The sequence below is a fragment of the Micromys minutus genome (assembly GCF_963924665.1).
Source record: "Micromys minutus genome assembly, chromosome: 29".
In the NCBI taxonomy this organism is placed as follows: Eukaryota; Metazoa; Chordata; class Mammalia; order Rodentia; family Muridae; genus Micromys; species Micromys minutus.
Window position 1 is genome coordinate 12,261,653 of NC_137964.1, and position 12,583 is coordinate 12,274,235.

Consider the following 12,583-nt stretch of genomic DNA (forward strand, 5'->3'; position numbering starts at 1 on the left):
TGAGACTTTGCCTAAAAAAAACGAACAAAAACTACACAAAAGGTTTATAATTTTACTCCAAGCCAAAAGCAATAAAGATGGAATCAACACAGGTTTCCCTTTTCTTCTTTGTAAACGTGATTTTTAAAAAATGTAATCCTGCGAATGTGGTTGTCTGAGTGAGGCCTGTGCACAGGAGTGTGTCGGGCAAGGAAGTCAAGAGAGAGCATCCCGCTCCCCCCCCCACTCCCCCCCCCCCCCCCCCAGTTACAAGCAGTTGTGAGCTTCCTGACAAGGGCATTGGGAACTAAACTGAAGTCCTCTTCAGGAACACTACACACTTCTTTTCTTTCTTTCTTTCTTTCTTTCTTTCTTTCTTTCTTTCTTTCTTTCTTTCTTTCTTTCTTATTATTTTGAGATAGGGTTTCTCTGTGGAGCCCTGGTTGTCTTGGAGCTCAGAGATCCACCTGCCTCTGCCTCCCATGTTCCAGGGTCAAAGGCGTGTGTGCCCGACACAGTACGCAATCTTAATGGCTAACCCAGCCTCTAGCCCAGTGGTTCTCAACTTGTGGGTCTCGACCCCAAAAGACCACAGGAGAAGTACATTTACACTGTAATTTATACCAGTAGGAAAATTACAGTTACGAACGGGCAAGGAAATACCTTTATGGTTGGGGGTCAGCACAACATGGGGAACGATATTAAAGGAAGTTTAAGAAGCATTGGGCTAGTCCCATGATAGTTTTATCTAAAGTTTGCATTGGGGCTCTGAGAGTTCAGTGTTAGAACAATTACCCCAAGGAAGGGCCGGGAGTGTGACTCAAGAGTGCTTGCCTAGCTTGTGCAAGACCCCGAATTCAACACATAACACCACACACACAGAGTGTTGGTGCCAGACTTAGAGAGAGAAAGACGTGTCAGATGGGTTGTTAGTTTAAGAAAAGTGTGCAGACATGGGTGGTAGAAGACAGCGGTGCGCAGTGATGAGACAGGAAACCTAGTGGCGAAGGATGGGAACCAAGCTTTCGCTGAGAGCTTTGATTTCCATCATAAAGCCCAGATCCGTTTATATGTGCGTATGTGTGGGTGTGAATAAACCTGCTTCGACACACGTGGAGAGGTCACAGGACAACTGGCAGGAGTGGGCATATATAGAGAGAGAAAGAGGGAGGGAGAGAACAAACACACACCCAGAGACACCTGTGCGCACACACATATTTCTTTATTTTCTTTTCGTCAGTGGGGGGGGGGGGATTGAACCTAGGACTTCAGGTGTACTAAACAAGGACCCTACCACTGAGATATGTCCCCAGTAGTTGGTTAGTTGGTTGGTTTTCAGTTTTCTTGAGAGAAGGTGTCTCTGTGTGTAGCTGAGGCTGGTCCTAAGTCCGCAGGAATCCTTTTGCCTCTTTTCTGTCTTTTTCTTGGGATTACAGGCACGAACCACCATAAATCCAGCTTGTAAAACGGGACTGTAAAGTATCCTGGAAAGGGACAGACACACAGGTTGAGTCACGGAATGCTCATTTACAAACTATGCTGATTATTTTGTGGGTGAAGGGCTCTTTGTTGTGGTGTCGATGTGTTTTGTAAGGTTGTTTTTTTCTTTCTTTCTTTCTTTCTTTCTTTTTTTTTTTTTTTTTTTTTTTGTTGGCTGCTTTAGTTTCTTGGGACCTGGTCTTGTAATGTGTTCCTGACTGGCCTTGAACTGTAGCATTCTTGACTGCAGCCTTGTCAAGGCTGCTGTTACAGGTGTGCACCATCATGCATTGAAAACTGCTCATTATAAATAATGTGATATAATGTACCTTCAAGTTAACTTTCCTATAGCAACCAAATTCCTTGATCCACTAATATAACCATTGTCATATTTAAACCTTGGGTATCATACATGAGCTCCCCCTGCCACATTGAGATGATTCTCACTGAGAAGGAACAGATCGTTCCAAAGCCAGAAGAGGAGGTTGCACAGAAGAAAAAGATATCCCAGAAGAAAACTCATGGCATGGGAATAAATTCAGCATAAAATAAATGCAGATAAAGTAAAGGTCAAAAAAAAAAAAAAAAAAAAAAAAAAACAAACCAAACCAAACAAAACAAAACAAAAAACCCTTGGGTGTGTGATCCTGAGACACAGGGAAGTTCCTGTCTCCACTTCTGATCTTGCTGTCACCAGGGTTACAAGCACACCCACATCATGCTCATTTTAAGATTTTGTGTGGATCCTGGGGACCAAACTCAGGACTTTGCACACTTGCCCAGTGCTGTGTCAACTGAGTCATGCTCCCAGCCACGTAAACAACTAGTGTTCTCAAAGCACAAGAGGATTCCTCGATTCAAGCCATGTTGCTGAGTGATGTTCTGTGGGTGGATAATCCACGGTTTGTTCTTTCATCCTTTTATTACCTGAAAAGCATCTGGCTTTTCCAGCCGTGGGCTATTCAATACAGAACTGCTGTGGACATCCCCATCACCCCTGGCTATGTTTTTCTTCATTTGTCTGAGGTTTTGCTGTTGTCTTACAGTCCTGGGGCTTGGACTCAGGACCTCCAACATGCTTTGATACAGTACAGTTTTTCTGTTGTTGGTTTGATTTGGTTTTGAGACAGGGCCTTATTGCTCAGCCAAGGCTAGCCTACCACTCAGAATCCTCCTGTCCATATGCTGATATTGCAGGAGTGTACCACCATATTGTAAAATCATTTAAATGTTCAGAAGTGCTCTTTTTGGGTCATTTAGGGGAAAGTATAGAAGTATTTTCTAGAATGATACCTCGATAACTTCTCCTAAGGACATACACACAAATGTCTATTATGTCTATTCACCCACAAACCAAACAATTCTACCAAAGTCCAGCTTGGAGAGCCAATGAATTTCTTAGGGTTACTTGAAGGATCATGGATGACTCAAAGGCAGCTGTGACACTGGAAAGGCCATCTTGTATGGGTGCTAACTCATGAAAGCTGCATCCTTAGAGCTCCCTATGGGACTTATGGACTGAGAACTACACACACACACACACACACACACACACACACACACACACAAAGAGAGAGAGAGGTAGAGGGAGTGGGAGAAGGAGAACATGTGTACTGGGGGTAGGACTGAGAATTAGCTTTACCAAGATCCACCCCTATGAGTTTTGTTAATTTCAGGAACTTCTGAACCTTGTATGTTTCCTGCATCTTAAAAAGCCTCCCTTCAAGATTGTTCAATTTAGAGGGAAAAGTCACAAAATAAAATGCTTGAACCATTTCACATTTCCAGAAATCTAACAAGTGAGATCCTGCATTTTAATCTGTACTTAATATTGCCAAGGCTTTCTTCTTTCTTGCTTACTTTCATTTTTTTTTAAAGCAGAGCCTCAAACTTACTGTGTAAGTGAGAATGACCTTGAACTTCTGATACCCCTGCCTCTACCAACCAAGTTCTGGGATTATAGGCCCCCAGGCTTCTGGCTTATGTCTTGCTAGGGGTGGAATCCAGAGGTTTCTGTACACTAGGTAAGCACTGTACCAGCAGAGTCACATCCCCAGCTCCTCGCATCACTGTGGTTTTAATGTGCGTTCTCCTAATGGCTAATCATATTAAACATCTTGAGAGATTCTTATCATCCTTTGTCTCCTGCTGAAACGTCCAGGATGTCTATTTTGTAATTGAGTTGTTTCTTCTTTCTTTTTTCTGTTTCTTTTTTCTTCCTTCTTTTCCTTTTCTGAACAGGGTTTCTTTGTGTAGCCCTAGCTGTCTTGGAACTCACTCTGTAGACCAGGCTGGCCTCAAACTCAGAGGCCTGCCTGCCTCTGCCTCCAGTGCTGGGATTTCAGGCCATTGCCACTACTGTCGGCAGGGTTGTTTTCTCCCTTTACTTATTGAGGTGTGTGTGTGTGTGTGTGTGTGTATTCTGCTTTCATGAAACATGTCCCCATTACCGAAGACTTTCAGAGAGCTGGATGGCCCTTGGATTCAAACTTTTCAGTTCCCAGTTTTTACATAGTCTAGATACAAATCTTTTATTAAATATATGATTTGCAAATATATTCTCCCATCCCATGGGTTCTTTTACCTCCTCCCCCTTAGAATGTTATTATTATTATTATGTGTGTATGGTGTATGATGGGTGACCATTTGGAGGTCAGAGAACAACAGTGGTGTTGGGTCTCTTCTATCTTTAAGTTGGTCCTAGGGACCAGCCTCAGGTCATTACCTTGGACAGAATGTCCTTTACCCATTGAGCCATCTCTCCAACACTTCTCTATAGACAGGTCTTGTACCCAATCTGGCCTTAAACTTGCTATAGAACCCAGAATGGAACTAAGCCTCTTGCCCTTTGACCTCCACCTCCTGAGTGCCTGGACCACACATGTACCACCACACCCAGCCTTGTGCATTCTGTTTTCATACTAGTTTGGTCTTCCATAAAAGTTTTATATTTGAGACAGGGTCTTACATTGTACTCTGGAGCACTCTAGCTTAAACAGGCTTCCAGCCCATGGCAATCCTCCTGCCGCAGTCTCCTGAGCGCTTGTATGGCAGGTATGAGTCATCGTGCACAGCCTTAGAGGTTTCTACATATTTCTAAAAATTTATTTATTTTGAGTGTGTTTGGGGAGTTTTGTACATGGAGGTCAGAGGACAGCTTCTGGGAGTACACTTTTCTATTATGTGGGCCCCAACTCAGATCCTGAGGCTTCACAGTAGGTAGTTTTACCTAGACCCTCCAGCCTTGACATTTACATGAACAACAGTATCTTTGTTTCCCACCCCGACCCTCTCTCTGGACTCGTTGCCTGACTAGTCTCTTGAAGAGTTCCCTTACATTTCCTCCAGCTGGCGTATAGTCAACAGTTGCATATTCAGAGCCACTGGCCACACTTTGGTCTTAAGGCCTTTTTCTTTCTCTGGTCTGTTTCAGAAGCACTTGACACACCATCTTTACGCACTGTGCTATGTTTGCATGTCTGTCAAGAAAATGAATTGGCTGGAGCTATAACTCAAATGGTAGCAAGTCAAAGCCCTGGGTTCCTTCTCCAGCACTGCATAAATCAGCTCTGCTGGCCCACACCTGTAATTCCCACACTTGGCAGCTAGAAGTAGGCGATCAGAACTTCAAGGGCACTGAGTCTGACGCCAGTCTGGCTGTGAGACCCCTTCTCCAACGGCTTGGTTATACTTGTGTGCTTCTGAGTTCTCTGTTTTATTGATTTTTGTATCTCTACATCTGCCAACGGCACACTTTTCTTAATGACTGTATTTCCATGGGAAGTCCTAAGGGGCTGGCAAGATGCTCCAGAGTGTAAAGTACTTGCTATGTGAGACTTTGATCCTCAGAACCCATGGAAAGGTTGAGGAATTGACTCCACAACATGTCAAGTATGTTCTCCGCATTACATTGTCATGCTCACAATAGCCATAGCTGTAAAAGTGTGTATATGCCTGTGTGTATCATTTCTGGGCACACACAAAGGCCAGAAGAGGCTGTCAGGTCTCCTGAAGCTGGAGCTACAGATGGCTGTGAGCCACTCAACATGGGTACTGGGAACAAATTCAGGTCCTCTGGGAGTCATCTTGAAGAGCAGCAAGTGCTTGTAATTGCTGCGATGATTATGAGTCCAACAACATTACAAAATTATTTTATTCAGTCTACTTATTTGACATACGTTTTAGGATAAACTTAGTAAGATGGTGCAGTCATGCACATCTAAAACACTAGCACTGGGGAGGCCAAGGCATGAGTTCCAGGCTAGCCCTATCCTCCCCACCAAAAAAGTTTTTGGTTTATATGTGCAACTCTTCTAAAATGCTCATTAAATATATAGATCAACTTGGAGCAAACTGAGGTCTAGAATGTCAAACTTTCCAGTTTAACCTAAATCCCAGAAGTTAGGGATGTAGCTCAGTTGAGTGAGTGCCTGCTAATCTTGACACTCACAAGGTGGAGGCAGGGGAATCAAAAGTTCAAGGTTGGCTGTATAGCAGGGTGCACAGTTCTCTTTCCTTCAATCAGGTTCTGCCTAGGTAAGTGGCCTGGAGGACGGGAACTGTCCAAAGGCTTTACCAATCTGTGCAGAGATCCAGGTCCTCACTAAGGGGCTAGGAACCCAAGTACTGCAGTTCCTGTCCCTTCCGCCAGGGAGCGGCCAGTCATGGCTAAGCCGGTCGCGGGGAGCAGCTTGACTGCGGCGGGAGAAGACAGTTAAGAGGTGTGGCGGGAAGCTGCAAACTCTTGGCACCTAATGTGGATCCCTTGTAGAGGGAGGAGCCCATGGTGGACATCCGGCCTTAACTCGATCCCTTCGATTTCTCAGCTTCCGGAGCTGCCAGGACCTCCGGCGGGAGGTCAATTTCACTGCTCAGAAGTGAGAAGGACGTGGATTACAGACTTCCGGTCCCTGGGCGATCCCAGCTCCACGGCTGACCCGGGGTGGCTGTTCCGAACCTTCTTTCCCAACCTTTCTTCCCGCCTAGATCCTCGAGTCCCGCCCCGCCGGGGGAGGGGAAAACTGGGTGCTCCACACAACGCCCCCCTTGGGCCCGCCTCTGTCAATTAGTCCCGCCCTTCGAAGTACTCAAGAACAGGACCCGTCGAATCCACAAGTCTCGCGAGACTTAAGTCCCCTCGCGCACGCGTACGGGGAAAGGGGAGGAGAGAAACGGAGGCCTAGAAGGTCAGAAGCTTATCAGTTCCGGCTTGGAGCGGGGACGCGCGTGCGCAGTGCGTAACCCCTGCTGGCGAGGCTGCCCGGCGTTCCTGTTCTGATTCTTTCTCTGTTCTTCTTCTGCATATCCTGGGCAGCGGTGTCTACTTGGATCGGTCGGCGAGGCTCACACGAGTGAAGGGCACTGTGGAAGGAAGAAGGTAGGCGTGGAAACGCCGGGAATAGGAGCCACGTGATGAATGAATTAAAACTGGGAGTGGAGAAGGCGGAAGTGGAAGGGATTGAGACGCTGGGAAGGAAGAGGGCGTTGAGGTCGCCCCCTTCTGGTTGCATCCTTAGAAAGCTGGGCAAGAAAAGATTGTCTTGTCATTCTCCCTGAATCTCGTTCCTTCTTCTTGCCAGGACTCAGCATGGCAGAAAACAGGGAACACCGCGGTGCCATCGAGGCTGAGCTGGACCCTGTGGAGTACACCCTTAGAAAACGACTTCCCCACCGCTTGCCCCGGAGGCCCAATGACATTTATGTCAACATGAAGACTGATTTTAAGGCCCAGCTAGCTCGCTGCCAAAAGCTGCTGGACGGAGGCACTAGGGGGCAGAACGCATGCACTGAAATCTACATTCATGGCTTGGGCCTGGCCATCAATCGCGCCATCAACATCGCCCTGCAGCTACAGGCAGGCAGCTTTGGGTCCCTACAGGTGGCTGCCAATACCTCCACGGTGGAGCTGGTGGATGAGTTGGAGCCAGAGACTGACTCTCGAGAGCCACTAACTAGGATCAGGAACAACTCAGCCATCCACATCCGAGTCTTCAGGGTCACGCCCAAGTAACTGAAATGAAGCTTATCCACCAAATTCTTTGTGCACATATATCCAGGCTTCATGTGGTTGAGGTTTCTAGTGGTTCATATGGCTCTTGTTCTGAGCTCTGTCATGGACCTCACTCATCAGGGCCTTGTTACCTCAGCCTAGAGGACTGAGAACGGAGAGCCCAAGAAGTGAATCTTCCTTGGCCTGTATAATAAAATATTAAGTTGTGTTGGTACCAGGCTTCGAATGGCCTCTTATTCCTTGTGTAATTCTGTGTGTACTTGAATAGGAATGGTAGGAAACATTGCAAGTATTTAGGTCCCAGGAAAGGAACCCATGAGAGACCACAGTATGAGAAGGATCAAATTTGTTGAGTGTAACACAGAAGCTTAATTGTTACAAGTGTGCTCTAGGGAAGATGAGAGAGTAGATTCATCTACTGAGCTAGCTATGTCTGGGATGTATCAGGCTCTCATGGTTCCCAGGCTGGGGAAAAGAGGTGTAAAGGTGAAGGATTGTGGATCTAACTCAGTGAGGGGATTGTGACTAGTGTCACCTAGCACAGGATTAGGCCCGAGGTTCAGTCCCTAGTAATCACAAGAATGATGACGGAGGAGGACTGGGGAGAGGGCTCAATAGGAAAGGCACTTGTCAAACAGTCATGAATATTTGCGTCTGATAACCCAGAACTCATTTTATGCTGGGCACTTCAGCACTTGAATGTAATTCCATGCTTCTACAGTGAGGTGGGTGTCAGAGACGGAGAATCCTCCAGCTTGTGGGCTAGCTGCCCCAGCATAAACATCAACAAGAGACTGTCTCAAAGTGGAAGGTGAGGGCTGTTGCTTTGAAGCCTTCGACTTACATATGGACTGTAACATGTACCTATATTCACAAACACACATTTGTTTTTCTTCTAAGGTGAAGACTAGCCTTCTGAACATTAAGCTTCCTTGAACTGACAGTTTCCTTTGCTGCAAGTCAAACCTAGGGCCATTGTACACTAAGTCTGTTGTTGCTGAGCCACACCCCCAGCTCTTCAAAGGTGGATCCTAAGTAACCACTCTGCTGCTGAGCTAAGCCCTCCCCTGCCCCCCACCCCAGCTCTTGAACTGACAGTTTTGACTGTTACACTTAATTCCTGTTCCTGAAGTGCCTGTGTTTCTGAGCATCTGTAGAGTCTGAGCTCAACCTTCTTTAATCTTTCCTGCCAGCTTGCTGCAATCTAAAGTCACCTAGTAGACACACTCCTGGGCATGTGTTTAACTGAGGAAGAATCTGTTCTTTATGTGGAAGGCATTCCATGGGCTAGGGGTCCTAACTAAATACAAAAGAGAAATTGGAAGGGTTGCCAAGATGGCTCAAGAGGTAAAAGCAAACCTGACAACCTGAGTTCAGTCTGCTGAGCCCACACAGTGGAAGAGAACCAACTCCTGAAAGCTTTCTCCAGAGACATGTTGGTTGGCTTTAGGCACTACACAGTGGCTCACAGGTTTGTTTCTGAAAAGCCGGCTTGGGTGTGATCACATACACATACTGTCTCGACACTTAGGCTGAAGCAGGAGGGTTGTGAGTTTGAGACCAACATGGGCTACATAGTCAATTCAAGGTCAGTCTGAGCTACAGAGCAAGACTCGGTCTCAAAAGGAAACCAGCAGAGTAAAGAGACACTTACAGACTTGGGGAAAATCTTTGCCACCCATACATCTGACAGGAGATTAATGCCTAGAATTACAAAGATCTCCCCGGATCACCAGAAAATAAGCCATTAAAGGACTAATAAACTGAATACAAAGTACATAAAGGAGGGACTGGAGAAATGGGTTCAGTGGTCAAAAATACTTGCTGCTTTTCCAGATGACTCCAGTTCAATTTCCGGAACCCACATGGGTTCTCCAGTGTCAGCGCATTCAACACCTTCTGGTCTCCCTGGGCACCAGGCATGCTCAAGATGTACAGATAGATATACTTGCATATATATATTCTGAGACAGGGTTTCTCTGGCTGTCTTGGAACTCACTCTGTAAGGCCAGGCTGGCCTCGAACCCATAGAGATCTATCAGCCTCAGGAGATGTACACCACCACTATCTGGCCTATAAATAATTGAAAGAAAGGAAGGAAGGAAGAAAAAATGCTCAAAGGAATAGTTTGGTCAATAAATATTTTGGAAAAAAAAATCAGCACCCGTCGCTATCAGGAAATGCTATTTAAAAATGCACTACCCTTGTCAGGATGGCTGTCAAAAACAAACAAACATAAATGCTGGGAAGAATGTAGGGGCAGAGGAGGGTGGACTGGCACAGCCACTGTGGGAATCAGTATGGAGAGTTCTCAAAAAGCCAAAGGCAGAACTACAACTACCAGGTGACCTGGCCTTGGCATATACCCAAAGGGCTCTGTCAGTAAGCACCAGGGACTCCTACCCATCATCCATGTGTGTCACTGCACTATGCACAGTAGCTGTGACACACCAGCATAGATGTCCAGCCACAACTGGGTGGATAAAGAAAACGTGGTCCAGGACAGGCGAGATGGCAAAGGATCTCCAAGCTTGACAGGCTGACCACCAGGACCCACATAGAGAAGGACAGAACCGACTCGTACAAGTTGACTTCTTTGGTCAGAAGCTGTAAGCCCACACATGAACACACACAAAAAGTGAGATTTAAACATGTGATAACAAATCTGACGAAGAAGAAGAAGAAGAACATGACTCATACCTAATGGGATTTTGTTCGACTATAAAGAAAAAGGAAATTATGACATTTGCAGGAATATGGAGGGAGCAAGAGATCAGTAAGTGGAAAAAGCCAGACTCAGAAAAAAAAAAGCATGTATTTTCCCTCATATATAGAGTGCAGATTTATTTATTTATTAGCATGTGTGTGTGTGTGTGTGTGTGTGTGTGTGTGTGTGTGTGTGTGTGTAGGCCAGAGGTTGATGTTCTGTGTTTTCCTAGGTCACTCATTATCTTACTTTTGAGACAGGGTCTCTCACTGAACCGATCATTTCTGTTTAGCTTGCCACAAAGCTTCAGGGATCCCCGTCTCTGCTTCCCTCAGCCCTCCTGTGGGTGGTAGGCTGCCACACGCAGCCTTTTGAATGGGTGCTAAGAAGGTTAAAGGGTGATAAAAGGAGAGAACAGGAATATAGATATGAATGTTAATATCTTAAATTAATAAAGAATATATTAAAGTATATATTTATATATATAATGAAGCTATTTGGTGAGGAAGGAGGAGTCAGCAAGAAGAGAGAGAGAGCATCAAGGAGGGCAATGGGGGAGGGTAGATAAGAAGACAGCATAGTGGTATATGTATAAAGCCATCAAAGGAAGGGGCTGGGGATGTAGCACGGTGCTGGAGTTCTGGTCTACCACACATAAAGTTCTGAGCTCTATTCTCAGCATCTCATAAATTGAACATGGTACCACAAACCTGTAATATCAACCCTTGGAACGTGGGAGCAGGAAATCAGGACCTAAAGCTTCTCCTGGGCTCCACGGGGAGTTCAAAGCCAGGCTGGGAATAATGGGACACTGTATCAAGACTGGTAAACTATAAAGAAAACATCACAGTGTAACTCTTCTATTTGTATGCAAACTACATAAACAGCAACAGTGGAGCATGGCGCCTGCAGCTCATGCCTGTGACTCCTGGCACAATGCCTGACGTGAAGATGTGTTGGAGAGATGGCCCAGTGGTTAGCAACAAGCACTGTTCTTACTCAGATGACTCAGGTAAGGTACCCAGAGCTCCTGTCGAGTGGCTTGAAATTGTCTGTAACTCCAGTTCTCAGGGATCTGAGGTCCTCTCATAACTCCACAGAACTTTTACCTGCTCGCAATATATCTGCCCACAGTCATACATGTAACTTAAAACAAAGCCAATCTTCAGAAATCAATCAGTCTTCCAGCTCTGGTAATACAGATTCTTCAGCCCTATGCTCAGGAGGCAGAAGCAGGCAGGCCTGCTCTACATGGAATGCTTCCAGCCCAGCCGTGATTATGGTGAGACTGTTCTAGCAAACCTATCCATATGGGTTCTTTTCTCAGCATTATTCCCTAAGCAACACCATACATGTGTTATCTACATAAAGTTCTGTATTTAAAAAAGTCTAGAGATGAAAGAGTGGCCACGGGTTCCAGGAGATCCCTGAATAGACTTATTTGCTTATATAGATATGGATTTATGGGGGGTTATGTGTAAGTGGGCAGTGTGTATGCACATTTGAGTGTATGCAGGCACACATGCGGGAGAGCGTGCATCAGTGTGGAGGCCTGAGGTTGACACTGGATAGCTTCTTTAGTTGCTCTCCACTTTGTTTATTGAGGCTTTGTCTCTCCACCCAGAGCTGGCTAATAAAGATAGCCAGCTTGCCCCAGCATCTGTCTGCCTCCTGAGTGCTGGCATTACAAGTGGACAACTACACTTGCCTGACAATTATGTGGGTTCTGAAGCTCCAATCTCTGGTCCTCATGCTGACACAGTAAGTGGTTCACCAGCTTCCCAGACTGTTTGTTTGAGTTATGGTCCTATCATGTAGCCCTGGCTGATCTGGAATATACTGTGTTAGCCCAGGCTAACCCCAGACTTGTGGGCTATCCTAACACCTCTGCCTCCCAAGTGCTAGAGCTACAGGTGTGTACCATAGCCAAATTTAATTAGTTAGCTAATTAATTACTTAGTTTTAATTAAGGCAGAGTCTTGTTGGCAGATCAGACTGGCTTCACATCAAGATCCTCCTGCCTTAGCATTGTGGGTACTGGAACTGCAAGTGCATGCCAACACTTGTACCATTTTCTATCAGGGACTTGAGTATCCTGTATTTGGGATTCTCAGGATTCCCACATACATTCCTCTCAGGTACCAAGGACTACTGTCTGCACACAAAGATATGTAATCCAGGCTGGCCTGAAACTCATGATGTAGTTCAGGCCGTAGATTGTGTCTTTCACTATTGTTTGAGGTCATAAAAGTTTGATAGTCCCTAAGAGTCAGGAATGGAACTTTACTCCAATTATCATGGTGTGGCACTGAAAACCAGGTCCTAGTTTGTGACAAGTCCCTTCCCAAGGCTTCTTGACATAGCTCACTGTGTGGCTGGGAAGGTGGATGCAGAATGCATTTCTTGTG

At 45.8% G+C, this 12,583-nt stretch overlaps 1 protein-coding gene across 1 annotated transcript; it reads left to right on the forward strand.

Moving 5' to 3' along the window:
* Positions 1-6,697: 6,697 nt before the first annotated feature.
* On the forward strand, positions 6,698-7,640 carry POP7 (POP7 homolog, ribonuclease P/MRP subunit). The gene is made up of 2 exons (XM_080941238.1): positions 6,698-6,835; positions 7,038-7,640. The coding sequence occupies exon 2, from the start codon at positions 7,046-7,048 to the stop codon at positions 7,466-7,468; it is 423 nt and encodes a 140-aa protein (XP_080797364.1). The 5' UTR covers positions 6,698-6,835; positions 7,038-7,045; the 3' UTR covers positions 7,469-7,640.
* Positions 7,641-12,583: the final 4,943 nt, after the last annotated feature.

Bases quoted from the DNA above. Each gene is read 5' to 3' on its own strand.
- POP7 (XM_080941238.1), top strand. From the start codon at position 7,046: ATGGCAGAAAACAGGGAACACCGCGGTGCCATCGAGGCTGAGCTGGAC.